Source organism: Antechinus flavipes, chromosome 3 (assembly GCF_016432865.1).
Source record: "Antechinus flavipes isolate AdamAnt ecotype Samford, QLD, Australia chromosome 3, AdamAnt_v2, whole genome shotgun sequence".
NCBI lineage: Eukaryota > Metazoa > Chordata > Mammalia > Dasyuromorphia > Dasyuridae > Antechinus > Antechinus flavipes.
In genome coordinates, this window is record NC_067400.1 from 234,651,917 (window position 1) to 234,678,234 (window position 26,318).

Genomic DNA, 26,318 nt, shown 5'->3' on the forward strand with positions numbered 1-26,318 from the left:
TCTGGGTCAGTTGATTTTAAAAACAGGTGCCTTATATTTTCTTTTTCCTAATTTTTGGATTTTGTTCTAATAAATCTTATTTTAAAAGTCACTGATTTCTATTTATCCAATTTTATTCTATAGGACTTTGATATGTGACTGAGGTTTACCAGCTTCTGTTCCAAATTATTCTTCTCCTAATTTTTTCCTTCAGCCTTTTTATTTTATAAGAATAGTTTATTTTCTTATTCTATAAGAATATTTTATATTTTTATCTTAGAGTATAATTTCATTTTTCATCTCTTGTTTCATTTTGGCCAAACTAATTTTTTTTCTCTGAGGCTCCAAAGCTACAGTAGTTTGTAATTCTCTTCTTCTAGGTTGGCTTCCTTTATCCTGGTCAATATTGTATTATGTTTATTGATACATCCAACCACAGTTCCTTAATTGAACTTTGTGCCATGGTCATATTAATCCCCTCTTCTATACTTTTTACAAAGGCGGTCAGGTCCTGTTGGGTCCTTACCTGCATTTTCTTGACTCCTGCTTTTGACTTCCATTTATGTTGATATATATGTCTGTGCTTAGAGTATTGCTAAGTTTTGGGTCCCCTCCAGAATCATCTGACTCTTCAAGGAAATCTAGCTTATCTCCAGTTAAAGTGCTATGGATTTTAAGTCTTTTGGATGACCAGATCTGGTCATCTGCCAATTCCCAACCTGCATCTGTTGTCAGAACACTGTGGGTTTTTGACAGCCCTCTTGGTCTTCCACCTCAAGCTACACAATTCAGAAGGTTTCAGTTGTCTTTGAAGTATCTCTGGTCTTTATGGACTGGCTTTTGTCTTATATGCCCATGCTCACACTGACTTTTTAAATAGGATTCCTTTCCTGTTGCTCAGAAGTTTGTGACTGTCTTTTTGTGCTAGGCTGGATGAGAGTATTTACTCTAGTTTCCATTTAGATTTCTTGATGATCATTTGGTTTGGTATTAAGTTTTTACTGGACAGAAGAACTCTGGAAAATGATTGTGAACCACTACATAGCATTCCCAATTCCTCTGTTTTTGTCTGCTTGCATTTTTTAGTTCCCTCACAGGTTATTGTACATTATTTCAAAGTCCGATTCTTCTTGTGCTTCAAAATAACTGTATGGATATGTGTGTGTGTATGTATATATATATATAGTATTAGCATATACTTTAACATATTTAACATGTATCAATCTACCTGCCATCTGGGGGTGGGGTGGGGGGAAGGAGGGGAAAAATTGGAACAAAAGGTTTTGAAATTGTCAATACTGAAAAATTACCCATGCATATATCTTGTAAATAAAAAGCTATAATAAAAAAATAAAGTCTTTGCTGGAAGTCAGGGGGGAGAATTAGGTTCAAGCAGTCTTCTTAACTATAAGTCCGATGGCCCCACAGTCTCAGGCATGACTCCCCAGAAGATAGGTATGGGAGCTAGATTTGACATTAAGTCCATGTTCTGGTGTAGGGGGAAGTTTTAGAGGCTAAGCTTCTGTTCCCAGGGCTCTTGGGCTCACCTGACTTCTAGTGGCAGTTGGTCAGCATTTAGCAATGTTAGGAATGGTGAGACCTTTTCAACTAAGCTGGTTCTACTAAGTGATGGCCATGGGGCTAGAAACAAAGACAGGAGTATGAGGGACACTTATTTTGGGGGGGTTTGGATTTCCCTGTTCCAGACATGGCAGTTATTGACCACTATTGTTGTTGTTGTTGTTGATGATGGGGGTGGTGGGAATGGCACTTTCACGGGCTTTGCTTCCCCTGGATGACAACCAGTCTGGATGCAAGTGAAAATTCACTTTAAAAAACTTTTGTGTAGAAGAGTCAAGAATCAGATCAATGTGTTTGTGAATGTTTTTTTTTTTTTTTAATTTTCTTTACCTTCCTGCTAAAACCTCCTGGGGCCCAGGTTTCATCAGACAGATTAAGAATCATCCAGGCAGTGGTCTCTGGGGGACTGAAATTTCATTCTGTTTGACTTCAGAAGCCCAGGCAAGCTGAATTAACTGTCATGTGGCCTATTCCAACCTCATCATCCTTTTTTAACAAGGCAGTAACAAGATCTAGGTAGCAGGCAAGAATCTCTCTCACTCCACAGGTCTGCTATAAGACATACTCTTGGTAATAATATTTGCTACAGAGAGGAGACAGGGGGCACATTTCCCAAGCCATCTCAATCAATTATCCATAAAGCCAAGGAAAAAGACAGAAAATTGTTGTAATTGCCTGTCACAAGATACTAGCAGCTAACAAGCAGTTTCAAGTCAGGAAGTATACTGGATAAGAGAGACATGAGTCAGAGATAAATGTCACAAAGAATTCTGGAGAACTTAAGTGTTCAACCTACATCAACATTATCTCAGTCTGCAGTTCACAAGAGATTTCTGCTCCTGCCTAGTTTCCATCAATGAAATGAGGAGCAGACTTAAAGTCATATTTCTTTATACTGGCAGGGCCAAATTTATCTCATCAAACAAAGTCTTAAGGAAAGGACTGTCTCTCTCAGATTACTCAAAGGTCCTGGACCATTACAAATGTTGGAAACTGCTAGTAGATGATCGTTTATAATGATGATGTGATTATTATTGTTATTATTATTTTTTAAAATTTTATTTTATAATAACTTTTTATTGACAGAATCCATGCCAGGGTAATTTTTTTTTACAACATTATCCCTTGCACTCGTTTCTGTTCCGATTTTTCCCTCCCCCCCCACCCCCTTCCCTAGATGGCAAGCAGTCCTACATATGTTAAATATGTTCCAGTATATCCTAGATACAATATATGTATATAGAACCGAACAGTTCTCTTGTTGCACAGGGAGAATTGGATTCAGAAGGTAAAAATAATTGTTGTTATTTTTTAAACCTGAACCTCTGGAATGTCTTCAATGTAAGGGAACTCCCAGCATGGAAAATCCCTCCACAGTTACAGTTCCACACATTCTCTACAACTTATACTCTTTGAGAGTTGACTGTAGGGGGTACCAAGAAGTTAAGTGACTTATCATATAACTAGTATGTCCCAAAAGCAGAACTCAAACCTAGAGCTTCCTGACCTTCTAAATTCAGCCCTCTAACCATTTGAGCACCTTATTAATATATTTCTAACAATATAAAACTATTTCCAGCAACAGGAGTGGTCTTCAAATGGAATGGGCTGTTTCCTTAGACAGTGAATTTCCCTGTTGCTTGAGATATCCAAGCAGAGACTTGTTATTAGGGGTATAGTAGAACAATGATTCTTTACCTAGGATCCACAGACTCCAAAGGAATCCATGGATAGAGTTCAGGGAGTCCACTTAGTTGGGGAAAAAAATCCATATCTTTATTTTCATTAACTCCTCCCCCCAATTCAACAGAAATTTATTCTTTCCTCTCCCACCTTGGAAAACATCTAATCTTTCCTCCAATTAGAAATCAGATTCCCTAATTTTGTACTTTGGATTGTATCCTGTTAATTGTTTTCTTTTAATTAACTAATTATTCTTAATTTTTTTATTGTTTTTAATACACAAAAATCTGTCTCATCCTATTCAGGGTTTTTGGACTGACTGAGGAGTCCATTGACCCAATAATGACGCCTGTTTTGCTAATAAATAGTATGGCTCAGAAGGTTTCCTCAATAATTATTAATTATTCACACCTAGAAGAGAACATAGAGGCCATTTAATACAACTTCTTCATTTTACAGATGTGACTTAGAAAGTTTATTTGATTTATTCAAATTCACTCAGTCAAGGACAAAAACCAATGCTGAAACTGGGTCTTTCCAAACAATACCAGATCTCCATCAACCACAACAGTGATGTTAAGCTCAAATAGAAACGGCTACCACATACATAAGGATCCCTGTAGGCTGAATATTGGCTTAGTCTTAAAATGTAATATTATCTATGTTTTATTGTATTTTTATTTATTTAGTCAAATATTTCCGAATTAAGTTTGGGGTTTTTTTGTGGGGGGATTTTGTGTTTTGTTTTTTTGGGGTTTTTGGCTGAGGCAGTTGGAGTTAAGTAACTTGCCCAGGGTCATACAGCTAGGAAGTGTTAAGTGTCTGAGATCAAATTTGAACTCAGGACCTTCTGACTTCAGGGCTGGTGCTCTATCCATTGTGCCACCTAGCTGCCACCTGGCGGCCCCCCTCCCAAATTATGTTTTAATTTGATTTGGATATATTCAGGAGTATCTTGGGCTTTATGCAATCCACAAGTTGCATATTTGATCTCTTTAAAATATACTGCTGATGCTTTTCTACTCAGCACTATAGGTATAAACAAATACTGGTGACTGTTTGTTGGAAATGTCTCTGAAAGAATTACTGTATAGGTAATGTGGATTAGATGAGATGACCAATAAATTTTTTTCCTATTCTTCAATTTTGTGATTCTCATTAATATTTTTTAAAGCACTTTATGATTTTAGACAGGGAAGTTAAGTGGAGCAGGAGATAGTGCCAGACATGGAGTCAAGAAGACTCATTTTCCTGAGCTCAAAACTGGTCTCAGAGACTTACTAATTGTGTGATTCTGGGGAAATCAATTAACTCCGTTTGCCACAGTTTCTTCATCTGTAAAATGATCTGGAGAAAGAAATGGCCATCCATTCTAGTAACTCTACCAAGAAATCTCCACATGATGTCATGAAGAATTGAATGGCAACTGAAAACTATTGAAAGTAATAGTAGTAATAGTAAGTAGTAGTTGTAGTGGTGGTGGTAATAGTAGTAGTAATAGCATGTACTAGTAGTACTAGTATGATTATAGGATAATTTATGCACAGGATACTGAATAGATTAAAACATCTAGAATAGCAAAATTGCTGTACTACTATTTAAATTTAATGCCTGCCAGACTTGAGAAACCAGAAATTCTATACAGTGGAACTTAAAAAGAGATGGGAAGCCCTCTTCCTGTCCCTAAAAATACCTTCAAACTTGCTTACTGAAGCCTCACATTCCTATTGAAATCTGCTAAGTTTTTATTCCTTTGCTTGTTAAATGCCAATACTCCCAGAGTGTGGCAACATAATAAGTCTTACAGTATTTTACAAATCAGTCTGAATAAGTTTATTGGGTCTTTTCTTGAGAACAAATTTTGATAAGGAGAAGAAGGAGGGAGAAGGATCCTGGTCTTGGAACCTAGATAAAGAGGAGTAGGTGACATTGAGACCACAGGCACTGAAGTCCAAATCTGTCTACTTCACAATTCTCTTGTGAATTAGTCTTCTCACCTACTTGGTGCCCCAACCAAGAATTGGATGCCCCAACTTGGTATTGCTTGAAGGTAGTTAAAAAAAAAAAGTGAACAGAATAGACCTATGCCAAAAGAATTGATGGTGCTTCCATAGGTGACCTGAAAAAATGGTGAGCAAATATTCAGAGAAATTTTCACCAAAGAGCAAGTCACATAACCATTCTGAGTCTTAATTTCATCAGATATCATAAAAGGAAGTTGAACCGTATAGTCTTTAACTTTCTGTCTAGCTCTTTATTTAATCTAGACTTTATCTGTGATTTCCAGTCTCTCTGTTGTCAAATCTATATTCCATCAAACAGCTCAAAGAATCTCTCTGAATCATAGCTCTCATCATATCACCTCCCTTGCTCAAGAATCTTTAGTGGCTTCCTGTTGCCTTTAAAATAAAATGCAAATTCTACAGCTTTGCATTTGTAGCCAATCTGACTCCAAACTACCTTTCTAGACTTAATTCATATGACCCCCCTATTTCTATTCTCTATTCCCAGCCAAATTGACCTATTTACTGGCATAATGTTCCTCATACATAATATTCTATCTTCTGTCTCTGAACCTATACACTGACTATCCCCTATATCTGGGCTCCTATCTCACTTCCACTTCTTGGAATTTTTATTATCACTTCAATTAATGAAATCGGGGAAGAACTAGATGCTTCCACTGAATCAAGAAATCAATTAACAGAAGTGTCAAATAATTTTCCAACAACATGTGAATAATCCTCTCAATCAATTAGAGAGGATTGGAGGCTTTGTACTATTGCATAAAAACAGATGGCACCACATAAGAAACACCTAGGACTGAGTTGAGAAGAAGATCAAATCACACCACTTGGATTCTAAAAACAGAGTAGTCAAGTTAGAAATATTAAGCAGGGATACCATAAAGAAGGAAATGATCTCTATTAGCAACTAGCTTACATTCTAGTGAAGGGAACAATAAGTACATATAATACATATAGAACAAGTGTAAAATTAATTTATATTTATGCTTATACAGAGGAATTAAATAACAGTGCTAAGGAAGGGAGGACAGTAGCAGTTGCATTCAAGAAAGTTTTCATTTAGATATTGCTGCCTGAGTTACATTGTTAAAAAAAAAAAAAGGGTTCTATGAGGCAGAGAAAAGTAGTAGGCTAGTATCCTAGACTTGGTGGATGTTGGGGGTGAGGTAGCCAATATAAAAAGGGGATGAAGTGTTTTGATTAAGGAACAGAGAGAAAACCAGTTTGGATTCCAGAGAGGGAATAGGGTAGTACCAATTAATGAGATTGAAGACATAGGTTCGTGTTTTTGATTTTAATATATTATTTGATTTGAATTTAATATTTTATTCTAAAGGAAATCAGAAACTATTGGAGTTGGTTGAGTAGAGGGATAGTCACCTGGCTAGATCTACCCTTAAGGAAAGTTAGTTAAGCATAAGTATGTAGGAATGAAGGTGAAAGACTTGAGGGCAGAAGACCAATTAGGAATCTGTTGTTATAATACTGGTGAGAGGTAATGAAGGTCTAAACTAAGGCAGGTAGCTTTGTGAGTGGAGAAATGTTAGATGGAAGAGACATTGCCAAGTCAAAAATGGCAAGATTTTTTTCAACTTGTCAATTTGTCAACTGACTGGATATTTAAGATAAGGAAAAGAGAGGAATCATTGACAATGAGGAAGTTAAAAATCTGAAACACTTCAAAGATGGCCATACCTTTAATAGAAAGTTTGCAAGAGGGGAGTATTTAAAGAGAAAGATGATGAGCTCTGTTTTAAACATATTGAGTTTAAGATGTCTCTAAAGAATCTAGTTTGAAATGTTCAATAGGAAATTGATCATGTAGGACTGAAGTTTGGCCAGATAAAAAGCATTTATTAAATATCAAATACTAAATGCTAAGTGCACTGGGGATACAGAAAAGGGGATACAGGATAAAAAGCAGTCCTTCAATTCTCAGATGAAGAAATTGAAACTATTTATAGACATATGAAAATATGCTCCAAATCATTATTAATCAGAGAAATGCAAATTAAAACAACTCTGAGATACCACTACACACCTGTTAGATTGGCTAGAATGACAGGGAAAGATAATGTGGAATGTTGGAGGGGATGTGGAAAAACAGGGACACTGATACATTGTTGGTGGAATTGTGAACACATCCAGACATTCTGGAGAGCAATTTGGAACTATGCTCAAAAAGTTATCAAACTGTGCATACCCTTTGATCCAGCAGTTTCTACTGGGCTTATACCCCAAAGAGATACTAAAGAAAGGAAAGGAATCTGTATGTGCCAAAATGTTGGTGGCAGCCCTATTTGTAGTGGCTAGAAGCTGGAAAATGAAAGGGTGTCCATCAATTGGAGAATGGTTGGGTAAATTGTGGCATATGAATGTTATGGAATATTATTGTTCTGTAAGGAATGACCAGCAGGATGAATACAGAGAGGACTGGCGAGACTTACATGAACTGATGCTAAGTGAAATGAGCAGAACCAGGAGATCATTATATACCTCAACAACAATACTGTTTGAGGATGTATTCTGATGGAAGTGGATCTCTTCGATAAAGAGAGCCTTAATTGATCAAAGATGGACAGAAGCAGCTACACCCAAAGAAAGAACACTGGGAAATGAATATAAACTGCTTGCATTTTTGTTTTTCTTCCCGGGTTATTTATACCTTCTGAATTCAATTCTCCCTGTGCAACAAGAAAACTGTTCAGTTCTGCACACATATATTGTATCCAGGATATACTGCAACCCATTCAACATGTAAAGGACTGCTTGCCATCTGGGGGAAGGGGTGAAGGGAGGGAGGGGAAAAATCGGAACAGAAATGAATGCAAGGGATAATGCTGTAAAAAATTACCCTGGCATGCGTTCTATCAATAAAAAGATATTAAAAAAAAAAGAACCACACGGGTGATATTGTATGGGAAGACAAAGCTATGTTAAACAAGAAATATCTCTTGAGAAGTCACCTGAAGAACTCAAGGACAAAATGACAGCAGGAAAAGAAGAATAAATAGTTTTCTATCTATGAAGTGGAATTCAATATAGTGGCAAGTCGTTATCGGATTTAGAATTGAGTAAACAGAAACAAAGAATATTTAACATCTAACCAAGGATTATTAGTTAGCTACAATAGGGAAAAGAAATTAAATAAAACAAGGATTGACTTATTTGAAAGCCGTTTCATTACCTCTATGTTATCCATAACGGTCTGCTGGTCATAAGCCAGAGGAGTAACATTAAATAAAAAATACAGGATTATTTGTTTAGAAAAAATAAATAAAATAAATTAAAAAAAATAAAAAGCAGTCCTTGCTCTCAAGGAGCTTGCAATCTAATGGAGAAAGACAAAAATCAAACAGCTATGCACAAATAGAATACATATAGGGGAAAGTAGAGATAGTTTCACAGGGAAGACACTAGATTAAGGAAGAGTGCAAAAGACTTCTTGTAGAAAGTGGAACTTTAGCTCAGATTTGAAGTGAGCCAGGGAAGCCAGGAGAGTGAAGATGAGAAGACAGCACACCCAGCTGAGATCAGAGCATGCCCACTAACTACGAGGGTCCTCCCAAGTGTTTATTCTGGGCTCTCTTTTAAAAAAAAATTAAGGTAGTATTTTATTTTTTCCAATTACGGGTAAAGATAGTTTTCAACATTCATTTTTTAAAATAAGATTTTGAGTTCCAAATTTTTCTCCTTCTCTCCCTCCCTTCCTCCTCCTCAAGGCAGCAAGCTGATATAGGTTATACATGCACAAACATGTTAAACATATTTCCACATTAGTTGTATGTGAAAAAAAGAATCAGAACAAAAGGGAAAAAAGCCATGATTTCCCTCAAGTGAAAATAGCATGCTTCAACATTATTCAGACTCTAGATATGATCAGCAATTCTGTCATGAGTCCCTTAGAGTCATTGTACTGAGAAGAGCTAAGTCAATCATAGCTGATAATGGTACATTTGTTGCTTTTACTGTGTACAATGCTCTTTTGGTTCTGCTCTCTTCCCTCAGCATCAGTTCATACAAATCTCTCCAGGAATTCTTCTCAAAAGTGAAAAGAATGTAGTATCTTGCTTAGTAAGAGTATGACTTTCCAAGAATTTAATTATTGTCTCTATGCACAGGATTACAAGATTTGTATGTCCAGTCCTAATCTCTCCCATCTCTAGTCTTGCATCATCAACTGCCTTTTAGACATTTAGAATTGGATAGATATCTCAAACCCAAAATATACAAAACAGAAAACGTTGTCTCCCCTCCAAAACCCATCCTTTATGAGCTTCCTTAAGACAGCTGAATGCACTATCATCTTTTAGTCATCCAGGTTTGCAACACTGATGTCATCTTAGACAGCTCACTTTTACTTACCCCCAAATATCTATCTGTTAACAAATCTTGTCGCTTCCATTTCAACAACATCTGTTGTACATGTTTTTCTTCTCTCTATAAAAAAGCTTCATCCTAAAGCGGGTACATACCATTCCATGTCACTATAGCAATAGCCTTTTGGTTAGTTTTACTTCCTCCTCAGTGTCTACTCCAAACCACTCTCCAATCAACTGTTAAAGTGATTTCCTAAAGCTTAGATCTGACCATGTTATCCTTTTCACCTTTATAAATTCTAAAGGTTCCTTATCACCTCTAGAGTCAAATATAAAATGTTGTTTGCCATTTAAAATATTTAACAATCTGGTCACTCCCTTCTATTCCAACCTTTTAATTAACTTATTTCTACATACTCCACAATCCAGATATACCAGTCTACTCCAAATAGGTTTTTTTCAGGAACTATGTGTGCAAAAATATTTGTAGCAGCCCTTTTTATAGGAACAAGGAACTGGAAACTGAATAGATGGCCATCATTTGGGAAATGGATGAATAAATTATGGTATGTGAATGTTATAGAATATTATTGTTCTATAAGAAATGATTAGTAGGATGATTTCAGAGAGGCCGGAGAGACTTACACGACTTGATGCTAAGTAAAGTGAATAGAACCAAGAGAACATTGTACACAACAAAAAGATTATGTGTTGATCACCTGTGATGGACTTGGATCTTTTCAGTAATGAGATGATTCAGGTCAATTCCAATAGGCTTGTGATGGAGAGAGCCATCCGCACCCAGAGAGAGGACTGTGGGGACTGAGTATGAACCACAACATAGTATTTTCACCTTTTTGTTGTTTGCTTGTTTTTTTCCTTTTTCCTTTTTTTCCTTTTTGATTTGATTTTTCTTGTGCATCATGATAAATGTAGAAATGTGTATGGAAATGTGCACATGTTTATTGTTGACATATATTGACATATATTGAACTACTTGCTGTCTAGGGGAGAGATGGAAGGGGAAGGGAGGGAGAAAATTTTGAAACACAAGGCTTTGCAAGGATGAATGTTGTTTGCATGTATTTTGAAAATAAAAATCAATTTATTAAAAAACCCAAAAAACAAATATTCTTTTTCACTAGTTATCCCCATTTCTGGAATATACTTTCTTCTACTTTTTGGCTTTTCTGGCTTCATTCGAGACTCAGTTAAAATTCCCACTTCCTGTCTCTCCCACTTTTTCTCTAAAATTACTTTTGATTTAAACTATGTGTATGTGTGTATATCACTCTACATAATTATATAATTTGGGTGGATATATCTATATTTCTTATATATATACATACATATATATGTAACTATATGTATAACACATAAATAAACATACACATATATACATTATATATATGTCCTCTGTGTATGTATACGTTGATATCTATCTATATCTTGAGTATATCTATATAACTATTTGTGTGCTGCTTCTTGCAATAAAAGTAAGCTTCTTAGGGAAAGGAAATCATTTATTTACTATTCCTAGCACTTGACGTGCCTGCTACATAGTAACTATTTCACAAATATTTGTTGACTGCCCAGGACTGACACTGAGGAAGATAAGTTTGGAAAGATAGTCACTTGAGGAGGGAAACAACATCAAGAATGTTGTTTAAGGAAATAAGACTCAGAAAGGACTACTAGGACATAAAGTTCTAGGATGTATAAGTTACTCACTTGCCACACATTTATCCTGTACTTGTGTTTCATTACCATTACACTCTAAGTTTGAATCCATTCTTCCCATAGTCCTATGTGTATTTTTGGTAGATCATGCCCTAGGTTTTTGAGAGAATTTTTGTACCAATTGTTCTTATTATATCTCTTTATTAAATACGTTTGCTAAAAAAATTTATGGGCTGATTGATTATAAGAAGCATACAAGTTATGGCTTGTGATTAGGACTATATCATAAAATGTCATAGACCCTTCCTTGAGTTACCTTCTGAATTTTGAGCATAAGTAGCAGTTACCTTCTGGTAACTGGAAACCCTTCTGGGGTTTCCAAAACACAAAAGAAAATTGAAGTTGCTGGAGTAACCTGGAAGGGGTATTCCACTACTTTGATGTCTTCCCTTCTTAATGTAAACTGCCTTAGTCCTGGTACTATATTCATATCCCCAGTACCCATCATAGTGCCTTGTATATAATTAAAGCACTGTACAGAAATGATCTTACTGGATTTTTACAATGAAAGTAATTCTCTGAAAGGTCTCTTCAGCAAAGACCAAGACATCAGGGCTTACTTAGTAGAAGTATCTTGTCATTTACATGTATTGCTGTGTCTTTTCTCTTTATCACGACAAGACCTCCAAGTCTTTCTATCCTGGGGTAGTTAATCCATTCAGCTTTGACACTTTTCTTTAGGGGTGAGTTATCCTTATTGCCTAATGAATAAGTGAAAACTTAATTAGCCCCACTCCATTTTTGTGACCCCACACCACGCTTAAAATACCATCCAGAATTCTACCAGGAGAACAAGAACTGCACAGCACTACATTTTGTCCTCTGACTCCTAGTATACTCCCTACCACAATCTGTTTCAATCTCTTTCAATCTCTTGTTCTCACTTTAAGGACAGTAATTTTTTTTCCCTCAATAGTATTTTAATTTTTCAATTATACGTAAAGACAATTTTCAACATTCATCTTTGTAAGATTTTGAATTCCAAATTTTTCTTCCTCCCTTACTTTTCCCCTCCCCAAGACAGCGAGCAATTTGATATAGATTATACATGTACAATCTTTTTAAACATATTTTCATATCAGTCATGTTATGAAAGAAAAACCAGAACAAAAGAGAAAAACTACAAAAAAGAAAAAGCAAACAAAGAAATAAGGTGAAAATAGTATGCTTCGATCCACATTCAGAATCCATAGTTCTCTGCGAATAGCATTTTTCATTTTGAGGACAATAATTAAATCAATGCTGTATCACAACTGGAAAAGGGTGTGATGATGCACTGGTCTTTATAAGAATGAGAGCTTTTGAAAAGTAGATGTGGTATTAGGTTTTTCTCTGTATCTCTAATGCCTGGTGCAGGATACAAAGATGAAAAAAAATGTACTAATCCCTCATCCCTGCTTTCAATACTTTTACATTCTAGGGGAGAAAGTATGTATGTGGGGCAGGGAGGATAGCATGCTCATAATTATTTACCAAATCAATACAAAATAAATACAAGATGGGAGGTACCAGCAATTAGGGAGTTCAGGAAAAGCTTTTTAAAGTTTCACATGAATTTAATTAAATCTTTATAAACTACCTATTTTGAACAGAGAATTATGAGAGGCTGGGAAAATGCACAAAAATTATATCCAGGTTCTGCCCTCAAGAAACTTATTTTTTATTAGTATAGCTTTTTATTTACAAGATATATGCATGGGTAATTTTTCAGCACTGACTCTTGCAAAACCTTCTGTTCTAACTTTTCCCTCTTTCCCCCCACCTCCTCAGCTAGATGGCAGGTAGACCAATACATGTTAAATATGTTAAAGTATATGTTAAATACAATATATGTTTACATATCCATACAGTTATTTTGCTACACAAGAAAAATCTGACTAAGACATAAGGTAAAAATAACCTGAGAAGGAAATAAAAAATGCAAGCGGACAAAAACAGAGAGAGTGGAAATGCTATGTAGTGGTTCATACTCATTTCTCAGAGTTCTTTTGTTGGTGTAGCTGGTTCTCTTCATTATTGAACAAATGGAACTGATTTGGTTCATCTCATTGTTGAAGAGAGTCATGTCCATCAGAATTGATCATCATATAGTATTGTTGCTGAAGTGTATAATGACCTCCTAGTCCTGCTAATTTCACTCAGCATCAGTTCATGTAAGTCTCTCCAGATCTTTCTGAAATCATCCTGCTAGTCATTTCTTACAGAACAATAATATTCCATTACATTCACATACTACAACTTATTCAGCCATTCTCCAATTGATGGGTATCCATACAATTTCCAGTGAAACATATTCTAAATGAGCAAAAAGACCATTGATTTATAAAGATTCCAGAGAAAAGCTAGAGCTATGGTTATATTGTGAACTAGTTAGTGTAAAGCAAAGATTCTTCAACTGTGGGTTGCATTCCCATATTGGGTCATATAACTGAATGTGGGGGCCCAAAATTTGGCAATACTAAAAGATTTCTGACTGCTCTGGGTCCCGCATTATCAAATATTACAAGATTTAATTCTTTATGTAAAAATAAAATAAAGATAAATATATGCCAAGGAATTGATTTATTATCAGCAAATGTTTGATTTGTATATCTATTTTATATGCCTATTTACCCAGGATCACCTAAAAATTTCTCTGGCAGAAAGAGGACATAAATGGAAAAAAGTTTAAGAAGCCTTGGTCTAAAGGAAAGACAAAGTACACAGTTTCTAAAGATGTGTGGAGAGGAGTTTGTTGTCTGTAGGAGGAGAGAAAGAATGAAAAGAGAAGGCTAGGAGTCCATAATATCTATGTTGGAAGGAGCTGGTATTTCTTTTAGGTGAGGAAAGAAAGACCTGAACAATACTGTCTTTTACAATCTGGAGAAGAAGAAGAAACACAAGACTTTTTTTCCTTACCTTCTTCTTTCCCTCCATCTTTTTCTCTTCTCCTCCATTTTCCTTCCCATTCTCTTTTCCTTCCTTCCTTCCTTCCTTCCTTCCTTCCTTCCTTCCTTCCTTCCTTCCTTCCTTCCTTCCTTCCTTCCTTCCTTCCTTCTTTCCTTCCTTCTCTTGAAGCTTCTTAGCAACTTAAATCAAACCTGTCAGTTAACTTGTTCCCATTTGGCCAGTAACCAAAGCACTGTATTTTAAGCCTGCTTCCCTAGAAATATAAGTGGTAAATAAACTTTCTTTGGTGAAAATTGCAAAATGTGGCACCATGCAGGGAGAAACATCGAGAGTATCCCCTATTTTTCTTTGGGCATAAATATTTCAGCCAAAAAGCACAATAAGAATAATGAGATGAAGAAATTAATTTGGGATTTTATGTATCCCTGATCTGAATTTAATTCTCTGTGCTTAGATGTTTCTTTGACACCTTCTTATTCAAATATACCAAGAAATAACTAAACAGCAGAACTGATGAAAAAGTTTAAAGAAGGAAAAAGCAAGAAATCTTTTGAGTTTTGGTATTTTTATTTAGAAGCAATTTTTACTTTAAATCTTCCCTCCCCCCCCCCATTTCTTTTTGCATCTTTTTCTTGGGAAATGGAGGAAAAGAAAAATAGGTTTGTGAAAGAACGATTATGGTGGTTGGTGTCAAGAGGACATATGATGAATCTATTAGTTTCATTCCCAACAAGCATGTACTAGCACAAGTTGGTGGTGCAATTGGATGAAATGCTGGGTTTGGAGTCAGAAATACCTGAATTCAAATTCGTCTCAGACATTTATCCAGCTATGTGACAATAGGCAAGTTAACCCAGTTTTCCCAGTGGAAAATGAAATGGCAAACCACTCTAATATTTTTGCCAAGAAAACCCAAAAAAGATAATGAAAAAAATCAGACACAATTGAAAAACAATCAAACAATACCAATACAGAATTTATTAAAGTAGCAGCTACTTAATAAATACCCTGGGTATTTGATCATAAACATAATACATAATATTCAGGGTTGCTTACATATAAGCTGGAGGCCAGCATGGTATAGTGAAGGGAGTACTAAACTTGGATCTGAAATCCCCATTCTGCAATTTACTTACTACCTGCATTATTACCCTGGGCAGAGTTTCATACGCTATAAAATAAAAGGTTTATATTACATGATCTCTATGGTTCCTAACTTGCTCTAACATTCAGTGATTCTTCATTCCCTCCCTGAGAACCTCAAATTTCCAAATTTCCATGTTGTGATGTTTTAAAAATGCTTCCTTTCCCCATTTCTATACATTTTCTAAAATGTCAGGAATTTCAATAAAAGATTCAACTACAGAAGAAAAATTACCTATTTTATATGTGTTTCTCTTACCAAATTTTAACTATTATCTTATTTGTTTTGTTTATAAATTTGTTTTATAGCTATGTCAGGTCACAATGACTAATTTCTTCCTGATGTTTTCTTTTATAAATTTCCAGGCACCTTGCCCATCATGATTCTTTTGAGAAAATAAATGAAAATTCTGCCATAAAATAAATGTTCGTATCCATTCTTTTTTTCTCCCAGAATTAAGAGGAATCTTAAGAGATTAACTAGTACTACTTTCTTCCCATGTGGGAATTCCTTCTATGCTATCCTTGATAGAGGTTCCTCAATACTTTCAGTAACAGGGAACTTACCACATAATTAAAAAGTCCATTTCCTGTGGGAACAAAGCTAATTGACAAAAAGTTCCTCTTTATCTTTGAACTGAAAACTACCTCACATTGGTTCTAATTCTGCCTTCTGGACTAGCACAAACATAAATGTAACTCCTCTTCTATGTGACAGTCATTTAAATATTTGGAAAAGCTATCACGTCTCTTTAAGTTATTTCTTCTCCAGTACAAATTTCCTAAATTCTTTCAACTCTTCCCCAAACATCACATTTCCATTTCCTTCCACATTCCAGTTGCTCTCCCAAGATTCATTCCGATTTGCCAATGTCTCTCTCTAAATGTAGCATCCATAAATAAGTGAAGCACAATTCATTAGGGTAGGAACCCAGGAAACTTGTTTTTGTTTTTGTTTTTAATTTATTTATTTATTCATTCACTAACTCATTCATTCATTTATTCATTCATTTATTTTTTTCCCCTGGGGCAATTGAGGTTAAGTGACTTGCCCATGGTCACACAGCTAGGAAGTGTTAAGTGTTTGAGGTCAGATTTGAGCTCAGGTCCTCCTGACTTCAGGGCCAGTGCTTTATCCACTGTACACTACCTGCCCCCAGGAAATTTGTTTTTAACAGACAAATATTCGTTGAATACTTAATCATAAAGAATGGAATTTGTAGTCATAAAAGAAACTAAAAAAATTCAAACTTTATTTTAGAGTTCCAGATCTGAAGTCAGGAAGGCTCATATTCTTGAGTTATAATCTGATCTCAGACACTTACTAGCTGGGTGACCCTGGACAAGCCACTTAACCCTATTTACTCTTTTATTCTCATTATATCCTATTTTACTTTTAACATATTTATTCTTTTACTCAGAACACTGTGCTTCTGTTAAGCAAAATGATTTTATTGAAGGTTTTTGACTGCTACATCTAATTGTTGATTCATCTTGAGTTTGAAGTCATTATTGTAATATGAACTAGGCTTAAGTCAGTTTTCTTTCATCCTATAGATTGAAGTTCTCCATCACTATGCTAATCATTTTTTGATCTCTATTAGGAAAGCATCAACCAGATGCAGGATGACACTATATGATCAAATGTCTCTCTTTACCCCCAAAAGGAAAGCACTTCCATTGCTACTTTATATTACTAGGTTTATCCAAATATTCTTTGCTATTCTTTTACATTCACTTTTATAGGTTTCCAAATAAGTGTTTATCTTCTTGACATAAAATGGTATTCCTCTATCCTTGTGTGACTATATCTTGCTACTTTTGAACAAGATATCATTTTCTATTGCTATATTTGTCATGAATAGCATTTTGCCTAACAAAGTATATTATTGCATTGTTATATTTCAGTCATTAATATCATACTATTGAATCTCAATGATAAATATTATTTGCCTCCTTGGGTTAAAATTCAATTTCATTTTCTACCTATATTTTTTGCTTTGTTTTATAGCTGTGTCAGGTCACAATGAGTGATCTCTTCCTGATGTTTTCTTTTATAAATTTCCAGGCACCTTGCCCATCATGATTCTTCTTTCTACATTATACCAGGAATTTTTTATAGTCACTTAAATTTTTTTTATTGCCATCTTTTGTTTTTATATTACCTAGATTCTCTCCTATATCCCCATCCTTTCCCCTTAGAGAGCTTTGCTTTCACAAAATATAATTTTTTGTGAAAAAAAAGTGAAAGGGAAGAATTCAACAAAATTGATCAACACATTTTTTAAAAATGTCATTATTCACAAGATTTCATACTCATGAATTCTGACCTCTACACGGGAAAGGGGGAAAGTATCTTCTTTATCTATTCTCTGAGACCAAGCTTGTTATTTGAAACTTGGCAATCTATCTAGACAATTTATCTAGACAATTCTAGGGAAGACTGGACTTTGAGATAAATCTTATTGGATAGATACTACTGGGAGAAACAAAAGGAAGAAGGCCAATCCCAAAACACTGATTTTAGCTGTGATCAAAGTAAAAACATTCAAATTGAATTTGGACTTTTCCAGAGAATTCTTTTATGTCTGGAAGACATTCTATTTTTATCTTTATCTCTTAGAAGTAAAATTCTTTATTTTCTTCAAACATCAGCTCACATAAAGCCTTTGTTAACACCCTCACCTGATAATACCCTCCCCACTAAATTACTTGCTATATATTTTGTATATATAGACATGTTTATGTGTGTATATATACATATATAAATATATATGTATATATACATACATAAATACATATACACACACACACACACACACACACACATATATATATATATAAACACCCACACACAGCTTGTCACCTTGAGAGCAGGTTCAATTTCACTGTTCTTTATATGCCCAACGCCCAATACAAGGCCTGGGATATAATAAGAGCTTGAAAAATATTTGCAGATTGATGATTCCTGCCTCAGCTGCTACTCGAGGCATAATTTCATGAACATATCTCACAAAAGCTTGTTCCTTTGACGCTATGTCCATTGGAAACAAGGAGAACCATGAGTAGGTGGCTCAGCACAGTGAGTCACTGGGGAAAAAAACTCCATTTATAATATTAATAATAGCTAACATTTGTGTAGCATCTACTTTGTTCCAGGCACTGTACCAGGCACTTTACAATTCTTATCTCTTTTGACCATCACAAAACCCTGAGAGGTAAGTGCATTATAGCCTCCATTTTACAAATGAGGAAACTGAGGCAAACAGAGGTTAAATGGCTTGCCCAGGGTCACCGTTAGAAAGTATCTGGGGCCAGATTTGGATTCTGAGCTCCCTGACTCTATGCATAGAATTTTACCCACTATGCAGCCAGCTGCCCCAAATGTGTGTCTTCTTGGCCAGTGCTGATATCTTGGCCACTGGTATTGCTGATGCTTGCTGGACCTTAAACCCAGCTTTATCCTGTGCACCGTGGCCAAGGCAAATAGCAAACACTGCAGACCAGGGAAATTTAACCAACAACAAAACTGCCAAACTAACAATGGCCAAGATGGGGTCACAATTGCCCATTTGCTCTAGCTCTCTTTAATCCCCCTTTCTAAGGAAAAGAGCTTGGCATTTCCATTTTTATCATGGGAAATGAGTCTAAAATCAATATCCTTCTCATGATAATCTTAACATTTCAATCTCATAGGATCAAACATCTAGAAGTGAAGATCCTCATTTTACATGAAGAACCTGAGATCCAGAGAGAGCATATGAGATTATTCATATAACAAGTGATAGAACTGGGATTTAAATGCAAAATCTTTGACTTCATGTATAAACTGAACCTGAATCAGGACATCTCTGGACGTGCAACCCTCCCCTTACTCTCATTTAGGCTAGAAATTAGGCTTCAGAATGATCTAAATCTATTTTGCCACCGAGTAAACTGATGCTCAGGGATGGGAATTTGACTTAGTAGAAGGGAGAGGACCGATTTTACTAGTCATCACTCATCACTACTGAACTTTTACTTTGCTTCCTACCATGATATTTCACTAGAAGGCTGCTTTAGTGTCTAAAGCATTGACCTTAAATTCAGGAAAATCTGGGTTTAAATTCTGCTTCTTATATGATGGGATTGACTGTATGGCCATTGACAAGTTACTGAACCCCCTTAAGGTCTCTGAAACCTCATGGAGGATAGTTTGAAATCCTTTTGCATCTCCAAGAAGATGAATTTTCTCAATTTTAGTACAAATGTGGAATGCTGGAGCAGCTTAGTTCTATGAGTCAGTTATTAATGGAATTATGTCACATCTACCTACTATATATAACGATTGTTCCGGCTCTCTAGTTCTTATAATCCAAGTCCCATCGATTTAGATGTAGGTGACATATCTATACTACTGCCACCCTACTCTGATTACCCTTTTCCCCTCCCAAACCAAATTTATCACAGTTTACTCATGTTTTAGTTCATTCCACTATGACTTTTGAAAGTTTCCTTATATTTTCAATAAAATCTCCAATATCCTTGAATTTTTCAATATTTCTTTTTCATCTTCACTTGGATAGAATCATGACTCTTTCTACCATAATTTTTTCACCTTTATTGCAGATTACTTCTATTCTTCCTCCCCCCCCACTTCAAATCATAGAGCCAGAAGGAGAGGTAACCAGTCTTCTTACTCCCATCTATCACTTCAAGACCATTCTTACCTTGATTCATCCCCTCTTAATGTCCAGGTAATTTTACCTTTTTCATATCTTCATTGTTGTCACCTATTAACTTCCAGATCATTCCCCTCATTTTTTTCAAACTTCAGCATATGACTCACAGAATTCTTGTCCCCTAACATCAAGAATTTATTATTCATGTTTATGTAACTTTTCTAGCAGTCTTATTACACATATCCTCAATATTTTCAACTCCAACAACCTCCTTCATCACAATATTTCAATCACACTTTGTTGCAGTTATATCTTAGATTTTACCTTTTCCTAAAAAGTATCAATTCCAAATTTCATAATTTAAATATCATCTCTACAAAATCTCCCATTCCTTAATCTTCCAATTGCTCATTTGTACTTTAATTACATCATGATGTCTGGTGCATTGATTCATCCTTCTATTCATCATTTTCCTAGTCTCTGACTTCACTTACCAGTCCTGAGCCCCTCTCTGTTTGGCAACTTTAATGTTACATTCATCATGACCCCAGAGTTTTTTCTGACCATGACCTTTTGTAATTCATGACTTGCAAATGTAAAATTATAAGAAGGACCTATCTTTTAGTTCTCTCACAGCTACCCTGGGGCTACTGAATATTAGATAAAATCAAGCTGATTTTTTTATATAGCTATTAAATTAATGGGACACATTCTCAATTCTTCCCTAACTTTTGCCAACAAACCCTTTTACTTTACCATCATAAACTCCCTATATCATTCTTCATAATGACTATTTCAAAACTTTCCTTCTCTCCTTTCACTCAGTTCTGAATACTGCCCAGTTCCTAAGGTACACACACTCTAGATACACCGAATGACATAGCTTCCTAATATACTGGGAAGATTGAGTTTTTCAGACTCCTTTCTTTTAATTTTCATAATTTTTCACTATTATCACCTACATTTTCCTTCCCTTTTATTAAAGAAGAGGAGGAATCCCTACTCCCAATTAGAAATAACTTTCTAGACTCTTTCTTCTTTCCTGCTTCCTCCAGGAACCCATTCCAGCCGTAGGGGCAATATTTTCAATCCCTTACATTTTAATTCCTCTTTAATCTTAAATTTTCTGTCCCTTAGGTAATTTTTTAAAACCATAAGTCTGAGAGAAAGTAGCAAATTGAACTGGTAGAGGAAGTTTCTTCACTTATGCATTCCCTCTATTAAATTCACAAGATCTTGTCTTGATCCAGAAATTCTATGTCTATTTCCTACCCCTATCATTCTCTCGCCACTGACTGGGTTCCTGCCCATTTCCCTACAAACATACTCAACTCCAAAATTCTAAAAAAAACCAAACCCTTTCTTTTCATTGATCTTTGCCACATGTAGCTACTGTTCCATCATGCTTCTCTCCTTCACTGCTAAGTGTCTTGAAAAATTTGTCTGCATTGTATGCTTAAACTTCCATCCTACCCACTTTCTCTTCATCCTCTATATAATCAGCATTTCATTATCAGAATGATATTGAAACAGTTTTTTCAAAGGTCACCAATGACCTTCCAATTACAAAATTTAATGGACTTGGCTGTGAGAAGAAAGGTATGCTAATAGGAAGTATTAATATAATCAGGTGGAGTTATGAGTTGGTTCGACCTTTCTGCAAATCTAATGACCTTTTAAATTCTTTCCACATCTTGCTTGATCTCTTTGCTGCTTTTGACAATTTTGATCACCTTCTCCTAATGGATATGCTCTTCTCCCTTGGCATCAGAAACATAAAAGTCTCTCCTTATATCTATATAATTAGTCATATTATGTTTCTTCCTCCTCATCTTCTTCTTGTTCCTTAAATGTTGGTATTTCTCAAAGATTTATCTGTGGCTCCTCTCCTTATATATTCTCTCTTCTGGGAATACCATCACCCATAGCTCTAATCATTCCCTCTATGAAGATGATTCTTTGTGTTTCTGGTCCTGCTTTCTCTTTTTTTTCCTTCTAAATATATTTCCACATTTATCATGCTACACAAGAAAAGTCAGAAAGAAAAAAAAGCAAGTAAACAACAAAAAATAGATGAAAATATTATATGGTGCTCCACATTCAGTGCCCATAGTTTTCTCTCTGGATGCAGATGGCTTTTCTCCATTGGAGAAAAGATTCTCCAATCTTTTGGAATTGCCCCAAATCACCTCACTGCTGAAAAGAACCGAGTCCATCACAGGTGATCATCACATAATCTTGTTGCTGTGTTCTCTTGGTTCTACTCATTTCACTTAGCACCAGTTCATGTAAGTCTCTCCAGGCTTTTCTGAAATCAGCCTGCTGATCATTTCTTACAAAACAATATTTTATTCCATTCATAACTTATTCAGCAATTCTCCAACTGATAGGCAACTATTTAGTTTCCATTTTCTTGCCACTATGAAAAGGTCACTCCAAACATTTTTGCACATGGGGGTCCTTTTCCCTTTTTTGGGAAACAGACCTAGTAGTGACACTGCTAGATCAAAGGGTATGCACAGTTTGATAGCCCTTTGATCAATTTTAAATTGCTCTCCAGAATGGTTGAATCAGTTCACAACTCCACCAATAATGTATTAGTCTGATGTCTCTTTTAAATTCGAGCTCCATACTTCTAACTGCCTATAGAACTTCTCCATCTAGATATGGTTCAGTTGACATTCTCTCATTTGGCATCTCTCTCTCTCATCTTGTCTCATAGTTACCAAGTTCTATTGATTCCACCTTTACAACATCTTTAACATACTTATTACCATTGCCACTGTTTTAGTAAAAGCCTTAATTGCAGCCCATCCACTCCTTTCTAAAATATTGCAATAATGTCCTTACAAATCTTTCTACTTGTACACTTGCCTCTTAGCTAGTCTTCCAGATCTGGTCATCCATTGCCCTGCTCAAAAATATGAAAAATGAAGCCTTTTAATTAGAAAGCCTGTCCTCCCAGAAAGAAAGCTCCCATATGGCAGTGTCACTCTCCTGGGGAAAAGCTTTATATACCCCATGCCTAACACATCTACTGGCAAGTACCAAAACTTTTGTATATTTGGACATAGTTATTGCCTCTCTTCTCACATCTTCCACTTCCCATGTTATAGAATCCCTTTATATTAAGATAATGCTTGAGTAGGAAAGTGGCCCAGAAATGAGAATCATTGTTCTTAGTAATTCCCCATTTCTGAGTAGATAAGAGGCATGCTCTATGTTCCCTTTTGGCTTTTCCTTCCCACCCTATACATATTTTTTTCTTCTGTTCTCTTAACTTTCCATTTTCACACTCTTATCTTCTTCTCCTTCTTCCCAAATCCCAAAGTAAAAGATATTATAAAAAGCATATAAGAAGGGAAAAAGTGGAGGAAGTCCATGTTTAGGGCTCTAGAGGCAGGAATATGAAAACCAATACTAGTTCATTCTCTCTTCCCTCCACCACTTGAGTTGTTAGGGGACAACATGATGAATTATCAAATCAAATAAAACTATGGAAGAAATATGTTAGAAAACTTCACAAAGTAGGTGAAACAAATTGTCATAATTCTAAATAAGCAAAGTTTTTAGTGTCAACAAAACAAAAAAAACACTTCTTCCATTTCTTCCTGCCATATCTTGATCCAGAAATCCCTACCCTCTCTCAACCACCAACTGATTCCTGCTCCCCATTTCCCTAAAAACATGCTCAGGTCTCCAAAAATAACAAAAAAAAAAAAAAAACAAGTACTCTTCCTTTTCATTGATCTCTACTATGTAACTAATGTTCCATCATGCTTCTCTCCTTCACTGCTGTGTTTTGAAAAAGTTGTCTACATTTGATGCTTAAACTTTTATACTATTCATTCTCTTCTTAAATTCTATATAATCAGTTTATAGCACTTCCTCATAGAAGGCTACATGCAAATTAGCCATGGTATTTAAGAGAATCAGACAAAGGGAATGGAGCTGGTATAACATTGACCAGACCAATCTATATGTGATAATGAGCAGAAATGTGCTGTGACTGTTTTGAGGGGACAGAGAGAAAAGCTAGATGAGGCTGGAAGAAGTGCAAATGGCAGGTCTATTGTGACTTGTGAATATTCTCTTTGAGGGATCTATGAGATAAACATGGGATGTCTCTGAATGTTAATGTGGGCACAAGGTCATGTGCTTGTGAAATTCCAGCTTCTAGACCAATAAGAAAGGAAGAATTGAATGATGATGAATTCTCATCTTAGATGTAGCCTAAAGTTGTCTATTCTTTTTTCTGTACCTATGTCTCTCCCAGTTGTCATCCTAAGTAGATTCTGGCAATAGACAGCAGGATAATGATAAATGTGGATATGGGAAATTCAATTCACTATAATGCCTCTGATAGGCAGTTTCACATTATAGAGTTACCTTAGACAATCATCTTTGGAAGCTATGCATGAAAAATAAACTGCTATTATTCTCATTCTTAGCACAAAATGGAATGTCATAGCTTACCTGCTGGTGCCATTTTCAACTCTTTCTAGGTCTTCATCAGTGTTCCTGATTGAGAGTCTGCGTGTGGTAGGATAGGAGTGCTGAGTGCTGATTTTGGCCATCTTTCTGTTTTTCAGTCACAAAATTCCAAATTTCAGCTAAAACATAAAGAATTAATATTTTTATGATGGAAAGTATGAGACAATAGTCAAACAATTATTTATAATGGAAGATTCCACTGTTTTTATTAATGACTAGTCATACCTCATAGCTGGAAAAAGACAAGTAGATCTCAGGTGGATGGTAATAATTGGTAACATTGTGGTGGCCCTTTTTGATTTTCTCTTTAACTGAATTTTTGACATAAGAATAAAGAAAATATTCATTCCTAATGGTGGGGAATGTCAAGGGACCCATGCTAGAAACCTCATCATCAATCATTTCCTTTCATCAAACATAAGTTAGGACTTATGAGTCACAAGAAAATAAAACTGATCCAATGTTAATGGCCATGTGGAAAAGAAATCTGACCTATTTATTTGACTCCTGGAAGATAAAATTAGGACTTCTTCTCTTATAGCATGTACTCTCTAAAGACAGCAGAAGTGGAAGGACCTGTAATGAGATGTTTGAAATAGTTTGGGAAAGGGGTAATTAAGGTCTTTGTTAAAATAGTGACAATGATAATAAGCATAATCAGGGATGTTGTGAAGGTAGAATTAACAGGGAGGTGTTGATAAAGAAAGAGACTGATTAGACAAAATTAGCAAAAGAGTCAACAAAGATATGTATTACTACAAAGAATGAGCCAAATAGAATGGGGTTGAGGCTCTATTTTCTAATGCTTTTGAAAAGCACCTTGGTTCTAGATAACAAGACATCTGAAAAGTCATTTTTAAAATATGTAGTCAGAAGATTAGAACCAATTACAAAATGTCTATGTATGCTTAAATTTTCAAATCTTCCCAAGGCATTGCCATTACATGTCATCATGACTTTTCCAGAAGCATGCCCTCTAGTCTTTCCTATGAGAAGAATTTGCATCATTTGAGCATGCTGATGCACTCTGATTATGCTTCAATTTCCCCATTATATATAAAATTATATGCAGACCATTTTTGCACAAGTACCATATGGTGGTGAGAAATATATATATTCTTTAATGTTCCCATTCAGAAGATGCCATAAGTCTTACAAATCTACTTTTTTTCTCATAGATTAAATTGTACATATTCCTTTTCAATTGCCTTGCTGTTAGTTTCATTTCAGGGCTGAGAGAGGAACATTAAGATCCTTTGAAATCTTGTGTTACTCTCTATATCTTTCAGGAAAAAAAAACAAAACCTTTGTCAAAAGCATTCATGTAAAATACTAAAAAAAAAAAGGCATAGAATGATCCTTTTAATACATGATAAAAATATATATCCAGAACCAAAAGTTAGCATTATTTGTGGCAGAGAAATATTGGAAACTTTCATTAAAAAAATAGGAGTAGAACAAAGATTTCTACTCTCTTCATTATTTGGTAAAGTTTCAGAAATGCTACTGGCACTACTAAGATTAAAAAAATGAAATATTTTTATGTGTGTATATGTATTGACAAAGATGAGACAGAATCATTCCTATTTATAGACAACATGTATATAGATAGATTTTTATACAACATTCATTTATTTACTTAGAAACAAAAAAGAATCAGCAAGTACTTATTGAAATGACCAATAAATTTAGTAGAGTAGCAAGATACACAATAATTCCACAAAATCACCAGTATTTCCATATAGAAACAACAAAAATTAGAAAGAAAATATAGAATAATCTCATCCAAGACAATGGAAAAT

At 35.3% G+C, this 26,318-nt stretch overlaps 1 protein-coding gene across 1 annotated transcript in view; it reads right to left on the bottom strand.

Moving 5' to 3' along the window:
* CNGA3 (cyclic nucleotide gated channel subunit alpha 3) overlaps window positions 1-24,627 on the bottom strand; it is a 57,279-nt gene extending 32,652 nt beyond the window's left edge. The window contains exon 1 of the mRNA XM_051984660.1: window positions 24,499-24,627. Coding sequence (XP_051840620.1) covers window positions 24,499-24,599 — 101 coding nt within the window. The 5' untranslated portion in view covers window positions 24,600-24,627. The remainder of the gene's footprint in view (window positions 1-24,498) is intronic.
* Between the last annotated feature and the right edge of the window lie 1,691 nt (window positions 24,628-26,318).